We start from the raw sequence: 18,221 nt of genomic DNA, 5'->3' as shown, positions 1-18,221 counted from the left end.
AGATTTTGACTTTCAGGAGGCATACTATCACTTAAACTGTAATTTTCAGATAGTGTATTTTAATAAATAAATGTTTAACAGAGTATTTTGGTATAGTTTGAGTTGATAGTTCAGGCCTGATAGAAGACTCAAAATTGAATTTCAAAATTTATTTAATCATTGTAATACTTACATTTGTTAATTCCTTTTAATGTTTTATGTACATTGAAGAAATATCTAAATTTTATCATTCTTCATAATTTTAGATAATAACAATAATTATTAGTAATATTATTAACAAATTAATTCATTAAAATACAAATGTGTCCGCTTACTTGTCTACATGGAAAGTCATAGAGAAACTCTAAAAAGATGTCAAATAGAGTTAATTTAATTGCATTAATATATATGATCCTCTAAAAGATGCAATCTAATTTCTTTTAGAGACCTACATTCATATTAGTCATGCAAAGCACAGTGATCTCAGAAAGATTATTTACAAAGGGGCTGTTCAAAGTAGCACCAGGCACAAAGGAAACATTGAAATGTAACAGTCCTGTTGTAAACCTTAATGTAAAGGAGAAAAAGGCAGTAAATGTTAATGAGATGCTGCTAGTTCAGAATACGTGTGTGTAGGATTATTATTGCAACGAAAAGTAGTGATTGTAATATACTATGTAATAGTTTCAATCCTATTTTCAGAATACTTTTAAAAGTTATTGACAATATATGCACAAACAATATTTTATTTCAGAGAAATCTTCCAAAGTTTTTGCAAATACTCCTGCTCCAGTTTTTTTTCTTTTTGAGGGAGGGAGGAGTGAAATGTATGGCTGTGCATTTTAAGTATTTTTCTTTATAACATCAAAACTTGCATCAGGGGAATAACATTGTATGTCAGTTGTCTCCTTCATATCAAAAGAAATCCTTTTCTTCTTTACAGATATAGAGGACAAAGCCAACTTGGAAAAAACATTAATTATACCAAAAGTTCCATACTTGTTTCAATAAAATGATTTTAAAATCTAGTATTGACTAGTAACTTTTTCATACTTTATATTAAAGTGATTAAACTAATAAGATATTAGTTAATAAATAAAAATATTATTTTCCATATTCTTTCAGCTTCCTTGATCCTTATTTTCTTTGATCCTTCAGTTGCAACAAAAATCCAAATAGAGCTTCTGGATTTCATAAAAGCATTTGAAGGTTAAACACAACACCCGTCAATAATACTAAGTTACTAACTAATGAACTGTCTAGCACATCAAATTCACCTGAGAAACTTTCCTTGATTTAGAAAGCATACAAAGTATAGAAACATATAGAAAACATATAAATTCACACTTTGCATTACATCAGTATTTTTTTACATTTTTTTTACAGTTACATTTATTAACCTCAATGATTTTTTTTTTAAACTCTAAACTACAAGCAAGCAAACCATACTGTGGCTTTCTTCAATTTGTATTTTCAATCACAGTGCAAAAATGGCATTTGTCTTAAGCATTTATATTGTTTAAAATTGTGAATTTAAGCTTTCTTATAGGGGATGCAGTGGCTCAGTGGCTTAAGACGCTGAGCTTGTCAATCGAAAGGTGAGCAGTTCGGTGGTTTGAATCCCTAGTGCTGCATAACGGGCTGAGCTCCCGTTACATGTCCCAGCTTCTGCCAACCTAGCAGTTCAAAAGCACGTAAAAAAGTAGAAAAATAGGGACCACCTTTGATGGGAAGGTAACAGCATTCCGTGCGCCTTTGGCATTTAGTCCTGCCAGCCACATAACCATGGAGATGTCTTTGGACAGCGGCTTTGAAATGGAGATGAGCACACACACACCCAGAGTCAGGAGCAACTAGGACATATGTGCGAGGGGGACCTTTACCTTTACCTTCATAGACAAAAATAACTTGAAAAGGATTCATATAAACTGGATAATTATATTGGTGTGAAGAACCAGAGGATTGATATTTCTGTGATGGTTGCTGTGTCTGGTGAATATTTCTTGACAAGCAAATGAATACTGACTATATCCTTCATATTTGAGATTTCATTCATTAACACATATGTGAGTATATACTTGTATTTACTCACCCATAAAAGGTAGCCCTGTTAAGATGTACTACACTAAATTAAAAAACACATGTTTTTTTTTATTTTGCTCGAAAGCTCTTCTGATTCTTTATAAACTATAGCTTACCATACAGCAATCCATTAATATAGCTATATATTCAGTGATTACAATTATAGTAAACGCTTTAAAACAAGATGAATGTCCATTTCTTAATAGTGTATCTAAGTAGTACAATTTCAATCTGTTTATGCATTTTTGTTTTGCTTTGTGAGAGTTGCTTTATTTTTTATTATATTTTTTAGTATGGTAGGCAAAATACAATCAAAAGCTCTTAGCTAATTTATCTTGAGTTCTTTTTTTAACTTCAATAGTGAGCACTCTATTCTCTTTTATGTGCTTTCATCACTATGTGTTGGCCATGTCCAATCTCAACTTCTTTACATAGTATTCAGATTTATCCATTTTAAATTAACATATATTACATCTATTTTGCTTAGAGATCTGCATGAAATGACTTTAGAATGGACTTCAGAATAAGTTCATTACTAGTAAGCTCCTGACGCAAGCAAAAACTAACCGGCTACATCTTCTGTAGGTGTCTGTGAATACTGAAGTATGAATTTTGTAACTAACTGAGATGTACTGTACAGTAAGAAATTTAATAAGAGCTTGTGCATGTGTGTGTCATTTCTCTTCATTCAGGCAAGGCAGTTTTCCTGTCATCAATCAGAGTGGCATTATGGGATCCAGCTCTCCATACACCCAACCAATGAACAGCAACTCAAGTTTGATGAACCCTCAAGCTCCTCCTTACAGCATACCACCTAACATGGTGAACAGTTCCACAGGTAATGACTGGTAAAATTTCAAGGAGTAGCAGGCTGCTTTTTCAAAGGTAGAAATCTTTAAAGTGTTTCTCTTTGACAGCGGTACAATTGCATATGCATGTATCAAAATCCTGATGTAAGAATTTGAAAATTTCCAATTAACTCCTAGATATATTTTCGCCATATCTCTACTTTCTCTTCTTTGTTTCTTGAAAACATGGGTTTTGCCCATTTGACAACTGGTAGGTCTAGAAGAAGACTTTTGTTTAAAATGTAGCAGAGATCTTGAAACCAGGATTCCTATGGTTAAACAATATTTTTGGCCAAACTCAGAGTGTCTCATAATACGTCTCTTATCTACCTCAAGTATAACTTTCTGAAAGACCCAGGTAGTATATTTGTCTACGAAAATACAAAGAAAATGGTTTTTTTCCAGTAAAATTTACTGAAATGGATTTTTGTTTGCAATACAATACACAAAAATGCATTTATTTTTGTTTGCAGGAATATCATTACAAAACATCTTGTTCCCTGGGAGATTATTTAGTTGCTCATTTTCATTGCGGTAATATTCAGACTTACATTATCAGTTTCATTTTTCCCCCTCCAATGACTGTCATAATGGGGTTTTCCAGCAGCCATATTGTCTTGAGTTATTAGTAAAAAAAAACTATTTAGTCACATGTATGGAATAGTTTCCCAATAAGTAGGCAGACAAGAGACATTTGTACTTCACCCCCATTTTTTTTCTCTCCCCACAATCTTTTAAAGTTTTTGTTTTCTGCAGTATTTTTCTGGGAGCTGAAAATAACCATTATTGACCTATGGCCTCATTATGCCTGCTTTTTTTATCCTATAGGCAACTGTTTAACAGAGGTACTCCCACTGGTCTTATTTATAATGGTTTTATGTTGTGTTTTCAACAAGGATAAGGAGAGGTATGAAAACTTTTAATCATGCAGGAAGGTTTTTAAAAAAATAATAATAATAAAATTGCTTCTTTTTAGTATTAGGCACAAGCAGCACACTTTTATTCCAGTTGAAAAAGGAAAAGTCTTGTTAAGCAAATGATAATCACCGTCTTATTCCTCACCAAAGCTGTCCTAGTTATTACTGTGTTTGGGTTATGTAGTTACCTATTTTGTCTTCCTGGCTGAAATAAAATTACTTTTGAGCATAGAAACTACGCTATAAATTCTAGCTTTCTGCTTCGCAGCAGTAATTTCTTTACCCTAACTTCTCTGGTTCCTAGATCCGCAAACATCACCAACAAGCAAACTGATGGTAGAATGTCCTGCCTTAAGAAGATTTATGTATTGCAAAAGAATAACCAATTTTAAGAAAGATACACATGGTGATTTTTTCTTCAGATAGTTCAGCCATTTATTACTTCATGCAGTGAAAATCTATTCAATACAAAATCACTTATCATATGTCTTTTGTATGCAGTAGTCATTGTATATTTATTACATTACACATTCTGAAAAATTGAGTTTTTACAGTAATTTAACCATAGAAGAGAATATATGTAGCTCAGGATTGAACTGTGGAGTCCTTGAGCTTGCTTGTTTTCTGGCAGATATTTCATCACCCAACTAGGCAACGTCATCAGTGTTAGTGAGTGTGGGGTTATTCTCTGTTTATGTATAGTAACTTATCTTCCCAGTGTTGGAATGTGTATGTGTGTGGTTTTTTTCCCCTAAGTACCAGTTATTCCTTTATTAGGATATTGTTTTCTGCTTACTTGTTCTTTTGGTAGTAATCCCTATTTATTTGGGTACAGGATGCTTCAGAAGATGTGTTCTGGTCTTTTTGTTTCCTTCTTAGCTTTTTATTATCTCTTTTGAATGATATTTAAATGTGTTTATTTCTATGTGTCTATTAATGGCTGATTTATATGAATGCCAAGCTTCTGATAATTTCCTAGCCTTTTTGTCTAGGATGTTCATGTTTTCCAAGTGGAAACTATGGTTGACTCTATCCATGTGTTGTGAGATGAAGGACATTTCATTATGTCTTTTGACTCCTATTTGGTGTTAAATTAAAATAATACAATATTAAAATCCCATCAAACAATTTTGAGAAGTAGTAGCAGTAGTGAATGCATCAATTTTAATTTTTAATATGGCAAATATTTATAAATGTAACCCAGCGAAACAAAAGCACTTTTATGCTCCTCCCTAAGTATTTTTTAAAGTCGAAAGAGATCCTGAAAGAAAAAAGTTTAAAAATCATTGACTTAAATGAATCTTTCCCAACTTTGTCATCTTTTAGATCTGTGCCTTTGAAGCTATAGAATTTGCAGCAATAGACATAATTGCTGAGACATTCTGAAAGCTAAAGTCCACATATTTGGATGGTACCAGTTTAGAGCAGGCGTAAAGTTGTATTTTTTAAATTTACTTTAATTAAGTAATTTAATTAGAGTTATGTAATGTGAACAAAGCAGCATTGTTGTACTGGTGCTAATAATAAACCTAGCTCAAGAATTTTTCACCAGCCAGGAAAGCTTAGCAGGACTTACTACACTCTTTCTCTCTGATTCTGAGCACATGCAAGAGTTTTCAGAGACATCTATATATTGCCTCGAAAGAGGACATTGTAGTTCTGCCAATAATAGTTTAATAGAATTATCCAAAGACATTAATTCAGATAACTGGCACTTTAACTATCTCTCTGTTCCATTAGCGCAACATAGAAGATAAAGAAAATACCCCTTAGATGATCTTGGAAGATAGGAAGCATTTCAAGTAGCCTCTTGGGTAGAGATGAATTGTTATAGGCCTTAGTAATTAAATAATTATTGAAAGAGAAACAAAAGTGGCTATGTATATAACTGCCTTTGCAGTTATAATACCAAGGAAAAAATTGCGATCACGAGAAATGTTTCATTTGAAAAAAGGAAGTGTGTATTAAAATTTTACTTCATGACTATAACTTTGGGTATTTTCCCCATTTTTTTCATCTTCTGGTTCACTACTGGACATTAATTTTCATTATGCTTGTTTTAGTTTTAAAAAAAGTATTGCATAACAATATTGCTGAGTCTGTATAAACTTGCCATTAATGTAATTATATTTTAAAGTAATTTTTGTTCTAGCCACAAACAGCGTTTCTTCTGTTTTTGCTTAAGTAAATTGGCACAAAATATTATATTTGGCTTTACAGTTTACCGCTGCTCACTTCAGCAGTTCTGTTCCAAGCAAAGCACATCTGTCACTGTGGTAGTCATTTGCCTTGATCCAGGAATCTGTCTATCCACAGAAAGTGTTCAGGCATATTTCAGAAAATATAGGAACTCTAACTATGAGTCTATAGACAGTTTGTGAATGCCTTATACTGAGAAAACTATTGTGTGGTAATGTAACGTGATACAAGCTACAGACAATGGATTTAGATCTCAGAACCAATGTTTTCTTACAACCAACCTTTTTATTTTGCAAAAACCTGCATAAAGGATTTGTGGGATGATACTACAGGGCAGCTGAACTAATAGCCATTATGGTGCAAAGGGGAGGCATCAAATGTAATGGCTTACCCGGAATACTATGTTGGAAGTATTATTTTTAGGAACACCATTAGACTGAGTTCCTGCTACAGAGGGAGTGTAATCCCATCCAGACTAGCCAATTTCCCCATTTTCAAGATCAAGAAAGGGTGAGTGGCAAGCTCACATCACAATATCTCTCAGCCCTTTCTGGATTGTGTCCTCCTCTTTTTCCTTTGCTATCACACATTACTTCAGCCATTGGCAGACTGCTTATAAATAAGAATTTTTGATAAGTAAACATGGACACAATTTTGTTAGGTTTTAATCTCAAACAGTAAGGATGCATAGGCTCTTTTAGACTGGGCTCAAGGAAAAAGAGCTTCCTCTGTCTCAACACTGAGTAGGGAATGGATATATTTGTGGCCCGACTCAATATAAGATAGTTAAAGGTGACATAGTAGTCTAAGTGTTATTCTTTAACCAGAGGAAATTCCAATTCAAACCCATCTTTAACCATGAAGTCCCACATTACAAAGTTGTACTGATATGGGGACAAAATAAAAGGAGATCTCCATGTAAGATCCCATTAATTCTAGAAGGCAGTAAATGCATAATTCAACTGCTGATGTATTGGGATTTTTATTGCTTCTAGCAAAGTTGCTAGAGTTACCACTAGCTTTGAGAACATTTTCTGACACCGACAACAATATCATTATCAGAAGATAGGGGAGAAAACACAGGCAGTTTGACTGCAATATAAATTATGTTGTGTTTGCCTTTAAGTGTGCTAAATTTGGTGTGATGTAGGTCATTCAGAACCTTGACCCATATTTTCTTTTCTCAACTATCCCAACTTTCAACTTAGAAAAAGCCCAAGGCTATTTCTTGGAGCCTATTCACTCTTTACAGCAATACTTTTTCAGTAATAGATGTCACAGTTATCTTCCATTTTTACGTTTTGTGTCTTTTGACAATTTATAGGCTGGATTGTTAATGTGTATGCGCTGGAGTTTGCCAGAACAGTGACAATTGCATTCTTTCACTGCTTAAAACAGGGTCAAAATGATGCCCTCAGTTTGTCATTGGACTTGAAAGCAAAGGGACTCAAGAGACCTTATAAAAAACATTGCAGCAAAAGATGGAGAATGCCACAAGAAAGCTAGAATTTATTATCTATTTACAAACCACACTAGTTGTTCTTTCTCAAGATGACAGTAGCTTTGCTCTAGTTGTAGCTGTGGACAATGGATCACAGTACAGATGGCAATTTTCTTGTATCCAGATGTGCTTCATAATTCACAGAGGAAACATGTGGCAGATGTCTTATAAGCTCTCTTGCTGACTCAGGCAAGAAATAAACCAATTTCAGAGGATATAGTTTGCCCATGATTCTTCTTTCATAACATATCATCCAAGATTTAGATTACACTTTTCTATTCAAATTGTTCTGCTCTTGTGCAATTGTTCAAATGGTTACCTGAATAATTTAGAAGTAGCAGAAATTATCATTCTTTGTGTAACTCACTGTTCAACTTCTTTTGGAAGGCTTGCAGCAGCCTTAGTACACTTAATACCAGCAAATTCACAAATAACTTTGACTGGCATTATAGTCTGATTTGGCGGGGGGCAGTGGAGAAGATGCCAGCTAAACTCAAGGTGGTCTCCTGATCTGGAATCAGCATGTTCCATTTTGGGAGGGCATTTTGCACTTCTTATTCATTTTATTAAAATATGCACTGGGATGTTTACCTGATCCCTAAATCCCTTTGTTTTCTGATGTTCCATTAGTTGAAAAGAACAATATGTTCTACTTGTAAGGTTGTAGGAAAGCTGTATTATACTTTCTGAATTTTGCTCCCTTTTCATTTGGTCGTCTTTGGCCTACAGATACAGTTCACAGATCCATATTCAATATATTGTTAGCTATATACTCCTGGGGCACTGGTTAGGTTTTTTTTGGCAGAGCCGTTCTCCCAACCTGCAGTGAAGTGATGCTAAAAATATTAGCAAATTAGCACCACGAAGCTTGCCAGCTTAACTGCCAGAGTCTTGCTCCTTCTCTCACTGCTGTAATTAAAACTAATTATTTCCTAAAACATAGTAATACATGGATATGTGCAGTAATCATTTTGTAGTGGGCAATCTGCAAAGTGTTTTTTAAAGCTCCCCCCTTTCCCTTTGGCTTGTTCTCCCACATGTTGGCTGCTGCTTGGAATGCTGCATTACCCTGTTGCAGAAAAGCAAAGCAGCCCAGAAACCATAGGCTGAAGCTTCTGGGCCTGTAATCATTGGCATATTTCACTTTTAGGGTTTTTTTTTTTTTTTTTTGACAACTCAGGATTTTTATATGAATTGTAAATAGATACCAGAATAAGCTGTTTGTTGGTGTTTTTACTGCAATCTGGGTCAGTCACCAGGACCAGAGGTTTTGTCTTCCAAGCTTTGGGACTCGTGCCAGAACCCTTCATCAGGGAACTTCTCCCTAGCAGAGTGAGAGAGAAGTTCCCTGAGGATGGGCTCCAGCACAAATGTTCAAAAGCTCAGAAAACAAAACCTCTTGTTCCAGTGACCGACCCAGATTGGATCCTGCAACATTATCCTGGGACATGTGCATTCAAATTCATTTCGTGAGTGCTTTTACTGTCTGTTGAAGAATGAATTTTAAAAAGTAACTACTGATAGCATTTATTGTGAGACTTTGATTTTATAGGAAACACTGAATGAATTTTACACACCCACATATGTATGTGTGTGCACGTGCGCTATATATAAAACTTTTCTATCTGTAACCTTTAACTGGCTAAAACACTATGTCATAGGGCAAAACTTTATCAACAAAGATACCTTTACCTGCTGGAGAGGGGAGAGGAAGGGAAGGAAGGAAGGAAGATTGATTTCCAGTGCTTATTGCCAGCTTGCCATGAGAAAACACAATGGGGAAGCCAGCAGGAAGTTGGAAGTCACTCCTGGTTCCACTGCTTTTTGCCCTACCCACAGTCATTCTGTTCCTCTCTTTGGGTAATTAAATATATCTGAAATGATGACCCAACAAGGCGCAGGCTATGTAGTATACACCACAGGTAGTCATCAACTTATGACCAATCTTTAGCAACCATTCAAAATTACTATGAATCCCTCAAAAGGTACTGACAAACCAGTTCTAAACCCCCCCCCCTCCTCCCATGTGCACATTTTGGGTGCTTGGCAACCGCCTGCAACTGGCCTGCATTTATGGACATTTGCAGCATCCCACAGTGTCATGACTGTGAATTATAACCTTTTTTTTTTACCAAACACTGGCATTTACTTCCAGTTTCCCACAAAAAAAAGCTCCAGAAGCAAACAATGGGTTCCTCTGATGACTGCAGATTTGCTTAAAGTCAGCGATTTTGCTTAATGAATATAGTGATTCACTTAATGAACCCCACTAAAACTCAGGTCGATCATGTGGTTGACACACTTTATGACCATCATGACTTATAACCATAGTGGACAGTCTCCATTACAGTCATACATCAAGGACAACCTGTATGGTTTTCAATTATTTCTAGAAAATGTTTGCAAGTATAAGATGAGTTGCTTTTTTTATTTGTGTTTTAGGGTTAGGCACATAGTCACAACTGTATATCTTGAATTCTACACAGTTGTGTGTCTATGGAGTGTATCCCACAGCCATACTGGTACCTGTCCCTAATCCAAAACAGAAGGTAGGAAAATCATAGGAGAAAGAGACAAAGATAGAAGAACCATGAAAAGAGAGAGAATGGAAAAGATTGACTCTGGAATGCAGTTTTAGGCTATGGAGATTCATCAAGAAAGTACCTTAACTTAAATGCTTCTGCTGTTTAAATATGTGAATATACTATAAAAGGAAAGGAAAGATATAATTTTGATTCAACTATTTATTTCCCTCTTGAAGTTGAAATAGGAAATTTCCGTGATGAGCAGCCATGGCCTTACAACTTACTTTTCACATCCTTCCAACACTAGGAAGAAAATGAACATTTCTGAGGCATACCTCTGTGATATGGCTGCATAAGTGTTACTTGAACGAGAATTATCAATATTACACTACACTGTATTCCAAGCTGGTGTCTTTAGAGCTGAATGTTCATGTCAGCCACTGAGAGATCTATGAAATAATTTACCTGTAGCACAGTTAAATCTATTGCAGGCCAGGCATTTGTTAACTAGAAGGTTGGTAGAATATTACAAAGTGCTTACTAATGTAATTGTAAGGCTTTCATTCTACTTCTGAAACTATAATGCATTGCAAATTCCAATTCAGTGCCTTAATATATTAATTATAATAGCTGATGTGACAGTGATTGGTATCTGTGTCTTCTAGTAAAGTCCTATCAGATCTGTAAAGTGATCCATGGATGCAGAAGTTTGATACACATACCCACTTTTCTTGTGAAAAAAGATCTTAAAATTAGAAATGAGAATAAAGAGAGAGTAAATCTTTGGATTATCAGAATCACTTAAATCAAATTAAATAAACAAATCACGCATTTCTCTTTTATTACAGTCCCAGCTTTCTTGGTCTCCCATGCTTTAGTGTGCTGTTTTGTTCTGTTCAAGAAATACTCAGTATTTTGACATTTATTGTAAATGCATCTAATCACAGCAACTTTTCAGTAGTACTGATGTTCCATAATGGGTGACTGCATTATGTATGCGAAAGTAGCATGACTGATAAAAATTCTCATAAAATTGAACATAGTTACATTTGAGATAACTCATCTAACGCTTCAACAGTGTTTGCCAGCTCACAAATCAAAGATGGGCCTAATAAAGTTGGTCGTCATTTTCCAGAATGAATGTGGCATATGTGGCTGTAAAGAGTTGTGCAATTGCTTCCCCTTAAGAAACATTTAATTCATTTTCAAAATCTATTTGCTGAGATACAAAACTCGTCCCAGCTTCCATAAGAGAAAGAACATCCACCTTTTCTGACCATCTTGTGCCATCAGTTGGGGACAGAAGGAAGTTACCCTTAATCATGTCTCCTGTTTTCAATTAGCACCTATGGGTCTTGCAGATTTGATGACTCAAGCCGAGTCCAAATTGCCTGTTCCTCTCAAACCGGATGGAAAAGAAGAAGGACCTCCTCAGCCAGAGAGCAAAAAGGTACTTCCTTCCCTTGCATGCATTCTTGGCTTGGCACAGCAGAACTCTATGGCTTTGTCCTTCATTCTCTGATTTGAGCTTGCCCCTTCAGTTCTTTCCTGCATGGATTTTTTCCCCCCATTCATGTGCAATCTATTATTTTGGTTTTATTCTTTTCCTTATCTGGATCTGAAAGTTACTAGTTCTTACGGCATTACCTTGGGAGGTGGGGAAATAAAGCTCAATAAAATCTTGGAGGGGGGAGGTTTCAAATAATCCCTAACTGGGAAAAAGTGAATCTTATCTTGCCCTTGGTACTTGGCAGCAGCCATGTTTCCTCTGTCTTCCATTGTAGCTTCCTGTTTTGGCCATTTCAATAGCCACAGCATACTTTAATCCTTTGCTTTATTTCCTTATTTGATAAAAATAAGATGATCAGCTTTCTTTATGTTTTTTTTCTTTCTCTCCCTTTCTTTCTTTCTTTCTTTCTTTCTTTCTGTCTGTCTGTCTGTCTGTCTGTCTGTCTCTTTCTTTCTCTCTCTTTATCTCATGAGGGGAAATCCCTGCTTGATGCTTCATTTAGCTTGACGAAAGCATGGTGGCATAGCTTAAGCTAAGCATCCAGCAAAATTGCAAGATTATATGATAAATGTTGTTTTAAGGCATATGTATATTGTACGTGTGTATTTTTTCTCTGTGTGTCTCTGTTTATATTTCATATAATTAAAAAAAACAGTCAGTCTGTTAAACTGGATGTATTTTTTTCCTTTTTAATAAAGTTTGCCCTGCCTTTGTCCTTTTTTTTATTCCTCTACCACAGGATAGCTACAGCTCTCAGGGTATTTCTCAGCCCCCAACCCCAGGCAACCTGCCAGTCCCTTCCCCAATGTCCCCAAGTTCTGCTAGCATCTCCTCATTTCATGGAGATGAAAGTGATAGCATTGGCAGCCCAGGCTGGCCAAAGACTCCATCAAGCCCTGTAAGTGGCTCTGGCTTTTGTTTTTTGGGTTTTTGATATTTATTAATATTTTAATGCTTGCTTGTCTGTTTTATAGATTCTTTTGTTCATTATTTATCCGCTAAAGGATTTGTTTAATGTAAGCAGAGGCTAAATTCTGCTCTTGGTTCTCTACGTGCAGCTCATGCCTTCTTCTGCTCAGGTTTAGGTTGGGCTTGAGCTTGCTTGACTGAGGGCAAAATTTGGCCCAGCCCAATTTTAAATAACCAATGTTGTGAAGCAGATCTTTCTCTCATAATGCATCAGCTTACAAAGCATGCTTTCTGTGTTGATCAGGACATTCTGTCTCTGTTATGGGGTCCAAACTCTTAGAAAACTAAAAGGATTTTCAATTGGTCATAAATAGCATAGCAATCTAAAAATTCATTTCTTCTGGTTTAAAAACATTGTTGTTCTCACTTGCGTTCATTACAGAACAATTCAGATAATAATTTCTGAGCAACCAAACGTACTTGCCACATTAGAAAGTTATTTTTGGAATGGGTGAAATCTTGCAAAGTGTGAATATAATTTTTAGACAGTATTTTAACAAGAACATTATTTGTTACAAAGTTTTCAGATACCAAAGCTTAACTAATTTTCCTCAACTACTTTAATTTTTATTGTAACATTAAGAAAAATATTTCTGCTTTTAAGAAATTTTTGCTGTGTGATAACATGAATGGTGAAAGGTGTCACTAATTTGTTATAAAGTTCAGCAGAGTGCTTTCAACCATATCTTGATTTTTATGTGACGCTTAATGGAAATAGAATGTGAAAAGACAAGAATGAAAGACAATGTATAAAATGAAACATTATTTCTCTACAGTATTTTTTTAAAGTATGTATTTTCACCTTGTAGGTCACAAAATGTTTAGGGGCCTCCAAAATCAGCATTCCAAATGAAGCTCATGCCAAATTGCCATTTTTAAAAACGAATTTGCCTATATATTTTTTAAAAATCGGGGGAAATGCTGTTGCCCACTCCACATAATTGCTCATCATTGGGGAAAAGATAATCATGGAATATTCTGACATTATGACATGTACACAAGATCAGCCTTCCCAGCTTAGTGTTCTCAAATATGTTGAGGCTATAACTCCTAGAATTCTAAACCCATCCACCCCCCTCCTTCCTTACTGGGAGTTCTGGCAATTGCAGTTTCAGCATACTCCAGGTAGTCCTCGACGTACAACCACAATTAAGCCCAGAATTTCTCTTGCTAAGTGAAACAGTTGATAAGTGAATTTTGTCCCATTTTACAACCTTTCTCGCCACAGTTGTAAATTGAATCACTGCAATTGTTAGTAACATGGTTGTAAAGTGAATCTGGCTTCCCCCCCCCCCTCCCTGACTTTGCTTGTCAGAAGATCACAAAAGGTGATCACAAGACCCTGGGATACTGTAACCATCACAAGTAATGAGCCAGTTGCCAAGCATCCAAATCTTGATCACACAATCAAAATAAGTGTGAAAAATGGTCATGAGTCACTTTTTTCAATGCTGCTATTAAACTTCAAACAATCACTAAACGAAAGGTTGTAAATCAAGGCCTACCTTTGGTTTATGGAAAGGTTACTTAAACTTTATGGAGGCAAAGAGGGCTACTCTTTATTCCAGACCTGTTTCCTTGACATCTTTTGGTTAATGGTAATTTCTAGTTTTTTAGGTGAAGCTTAGGAGTACTTGATGTCTTGGAAACAGTACTTCCAAACACCTTCCTTCTCTCTCTCTCTCTAAATTCTTTCCAAAGAAAATATAAATGCAATTAGAAAGGCCAGTATAAAAGATCATTGGATATAATTTTTTTACATCTATGCTTAGAATGCTTTATATCTAGTGTAAAAACATCAGCAGTAACAGAAAAGAACTAAGGGAAGGCAAAAGAATTGAAATCAATTAATAATGTTTGAATCCTTCAGAACAATTGGCTTTGAGTCTCAGAAGGCATCTTTCTGGTGTATGTTCCGTCTATGCTCAAAAGTAGCTGTTCCCAATTAGAAGTCTAAATACCAACTCTACAAACTCTGGGTTGTTATATTAGATTGGGATACATTAAGTGCACAAAATGTCAATCCTTTAAAGCATTTTTCAGAACCGTAAAAGATCTTTGGGGAGAAAATATTCATTCATGTGCTTATTTTAGCTATTATATATCCCCAGAGAGAGTATTATAAATGCATATTTCTGTTTCTGCAATAATTAAAAGAGAACCACTTCCGGTTTTTTTTTTTAAAGAGGAAATGGAAGGAATTACCTTTTTATTTTCAATTGAAGTAAACATTATTATGATCTAGAGCAGCGATGGCGAACCTTTTTTGGCTCACACGCCATAAGTGGAGGGCGTGCAGGGGGGTTGTGTGTGGGTGTGCCATAATGCAATGCGCGAACCCCCCCAATGCACATGGGCACACTATAGGCGTGACCCCCCCCCCATTTTTTGCATGCTTTTTTTGCCCTCCCCAGGCTCCAGAGGCTTTGTAGTCTTGGGAGGGCGAAAAAGCCTCCCCTCCCCCCCCCCCGGATGCCCTCCGGAGGCTTCAGGGACCTTCAGGAGGCTTCCCTGAAGCCTTCGGAGCAGTCAAAATGACCCTTCGAGAAAACCGGAAGTCCGTTCCTGAACTTCCGGTTTGCCTGTAGGGCTGGGTTTTTGCGCTCCGGAGGCTTCAAGGAAGCCTTCTTTTTGCCCTCCCCAGGCTCCTATAAAGCCTCTGGAGCGTGGGGAGGGCAAAAATGGCTTTTAAAAAGGGTGAACTGACAGGATCGCGCCTCGCGTGCCCTGACAAATGGCTCCGCATGCCACCTGTGGCACGCGTGCCATAGCTTCGCCATCACTGTTCTAGAGTTTTTAGAAATTAATTCAAAACTTTAACAAAAGGCAACATTGTGAAAGGACTTAGGAAAGTAGAAAATCTGGGTCATTATTTGAAAAAACAGAGTCTATTGGGCTAAAGGACTAGTGTGAATGTCACTAGATATATTTGTATTACTTAGTAATACTATAGATAAGATGGGTGGCACATACATTTAATAAATATTTAAATAAATATATTTCTAAATTAAGTAACTTCTGTTTCCTACCAGGGGCAAATAAATAAATATATATATAGGGGTATAGGTATAGGTATAGGTATAGGTATAGATAGATATATGCTGGTCACAATAAGGATCCATTATTAATACAAATATTAGAGTAAATACATGACATCCTGAACAGGTTAATAATTACAATTATCATTTAATATCAAAAGCCATGCATCTAACAGATGGACATCTAATATACTGTATATTAAAAATATCAAATATTTGTTGTTATGTAATTGTAATTACAAGAAGCAATGATTAGGGTAACAATAGACACGCAAACTAATCAGCAGCTGGGTTTGGCATTCTGTCAGTATTGCATTTTGGATAATCCAAATAACAGATACAAATTCCAAACCGATAGAAAATAGTCAGGACTCTTACAGTGAGGAAGATGCAGTATTCACAGCAGGATGTTCGTAGATAAAAATAAGGTCTTAAAAATGTATTCTTTTTCTAATAACTGTATTTCCCTATACAATGTGCCACATTGTCACAATATATAACTTTAGCTGATATGTCTTGCATGTACACATGCAAAGACCATAGTGCAGGGGTGTCAAACTTGTGTCATCACGTGACGTATTGTGACTTTTTCTCCTTTCACTAAACTGGGCGTGGCCAGTGTGTGACACATCTGGGCTGCGGGCTGTGAGTTTGACACCCCTGCTTAGTGCAATATCTTTGGAACATCTTATATGAAGAAAATATGCAAACTTGGGCTAGTACAAGTATCCTGATTTAGCAGCCACAATTGGGACTGGCAACTTGGTTGTTAAGTGAAGAGATTACTGTTAAACCATGACTGTGCTTATGGTCTTATTTGACCTTTCCTAACGACTGCAAAGGTAATAAATGTGAGGATTGGTCAAAGAGTTACTTTTTCTACTTATTTATTATTGTGTATAAATAATGGAAGAAAATGGACATACCTAATACTCCTTCCTCTCTTATTTTTCCTATAACAACAATCCTGTGAAGTGGGTTGGCTGAAAGAGAGTGACTAGCCCAAAGACACACAGAGAGTTTTCCATGACTAAGACTCATAGTCTCCTAGTTCTAGGCCAGCACCTTAACCAATAAACCAAACTCGCTCTCATCACCAAACTGGGTCTCATCTCATAACAGTGAACAGTCACTAAATAAGGCAGTCACTATTCGAGGATTATCTGTAAATGCAACCCCCAGGTGTATAAATTATGTCACATAAAAAGATAGATAAATATTATCTCTATCTACTAACATAGTTTTGTAATGCAACTACTGATTAAAATATATTAGATGCAGAAGTGATAAGTTTTATCTCATCATATTATGCCTCATTTCCATTGAAGTAATGACACAACTGAATGCTCCTTTTTCTTTGTTTTTGCCCAAGCAGGCCAAAACCTGTTGTAGGGAGCTGCTGCTGGTCCTTTAGAACAGATGTGGGAGGCATATGGGGCAGCATTGAATGTAGTGTTGATTTTCTGCCAAAAATTCTTAATAATTTTTCATCATGCACCAGGATATTTTTTTATCCTCTCAAAAGTATTTATTGTGTATCAAATAAGTCCACCTGTAGTTTTTTTTTTTTTACTATTTACTTCAGCATTGATTGTTAAACTGAATTCAGTTCATAATTTAATAGTTTTAGGGTATAATAAACCTTATAAAATAAAGACTTCCCTTTAAGGGAAGATGGACTTTCCATTCAGTCTGGCCATATGAGGCTCCTGTAATTTGTGCCTGACTGAACAGTAGCATGTTCAAAATGTGAAATTTTAATGTGTTTTGCTGTAGGGCTTAAGCAGTAGAAAATCAAGTTTTCTATGGGAAGATTTCCTCTTTTTTCTTCTCAAAGTTAATATTTCATTTTAAAAGAAAATTGCACCACTTCACTGTGCTTGACAGCCTTAAAAGCTCCTGCAGTGAGAAGTCCTTCTTACCTTCTGTAAATTGTGATGTTTTCAGATTAAGTTGTCACTTTGTGGCCTGCACCATCTCATTGAAAAGTGACTTTTCTTTATGTATGTAGACAGTACAAATGTCCAGCAAAGAAACGATTTTAGGCTACTTTCCATTCTTAGATGATTTAGTGTTGTAACAAGAGGTATTTCACTGTGTAAAATTGAAAACTTCTATTTGGCCATTAAGTCTGAATGTTCCTTGTAATAGGCAATTGGTTCAGGAGCAGAGTGAAAAATTATTAAGGATTGTATTAAACTTAGATAACATTTGTGCCATTATAAAACATGTGATATCATGAATGAGGAAGTACCAAAGCTAATGAGCAATGCTGATATTAGCTGCAATAATTTGTTATTCAGGAGAGTATACATTTTTGTCAACTTTCTTCTGAATTATTGTTCAAAACAGTACAATGAATAGCAATAGCAATAGCAGTAGACTTATATACCGCTTCATAGGCCTTTCAGGCCTCTCTAAGCGGTTTTACAGAGAGTCAGCATATTGCCCCCAACAATCTGGGTCCTCATTTTACCCACCTCGGAAGGATGGAAGGCTGAGTCAACCCTGAGCCGGTGAGATTTGAACCGCTGACCTGCTGATCTAGCAGTAGCCTGCAGTGCTGCATTTAACCACTGCGCCACCTTGGCTCTTGAAAACTGGGTTCCAACTTGAAAGTGACCTTTTCAAAAGAACATTTAATATCCGCAGC

At 36.0% G+C, this 18,221-nt stretch overlaps 1 protein-coding gene across 10 annotated transcripts in view; it reads left to right on the top strand.

Moving 5' to 3' along the window:
• ARID1B (AT-rich interaction domain 1B) overlaps nt 1-18,221 on the top strand; it is a 452,871-nt gene that overhangs the window by 404,535 nt on the left and 30,115 nt on the right. For 7 of the 10 annotated variants that reach the window (XM_087718248.1, XM_087718246.1, XM_087718243.1 and 4 more), the window contains 3 exons: nt 2,754-2,899; nt 11,395-11,501; nt 12,301-12,459. In XM_087718248.1, coding sequence (XP_087574374.1) covers nt 2,754-2,899; nt 11,395-11,501; nt 12,301-12,459 — 412 coding nt within the window. The remainder of the gene's footprint in view (nt 1-2,753; nt 2,900-11,394; nt 11,502-12,300; nt 12,460-18,221) is intronic. The other 3 variants (XM_087718250.1, XM_087718249.1, XM_087718245.1) reach the window with 1 other exon arrangement.

Source organism: Thamnophis sirtalis, unplaced genomic scaffold, assembly GCF_051295495.1.
Source record: "Thamnophis sirtalis isolate CommonGarterSnake01/CBP01778 unplaced genomic scaffold, rThaSir2_p1.2 scaffold_6, whole genome shotgun sequence".
Taxonomy (NCBI): domain Eukaryota; kingdom Metazoa; phylum Chordata; class Lepidosauria; order Squamata; family Natricidae; genus Thamnophis; species Thamnophis sirtalis.
This window is presented reverse-complemented; position numbering and strand designations above follow the sequence as displayed.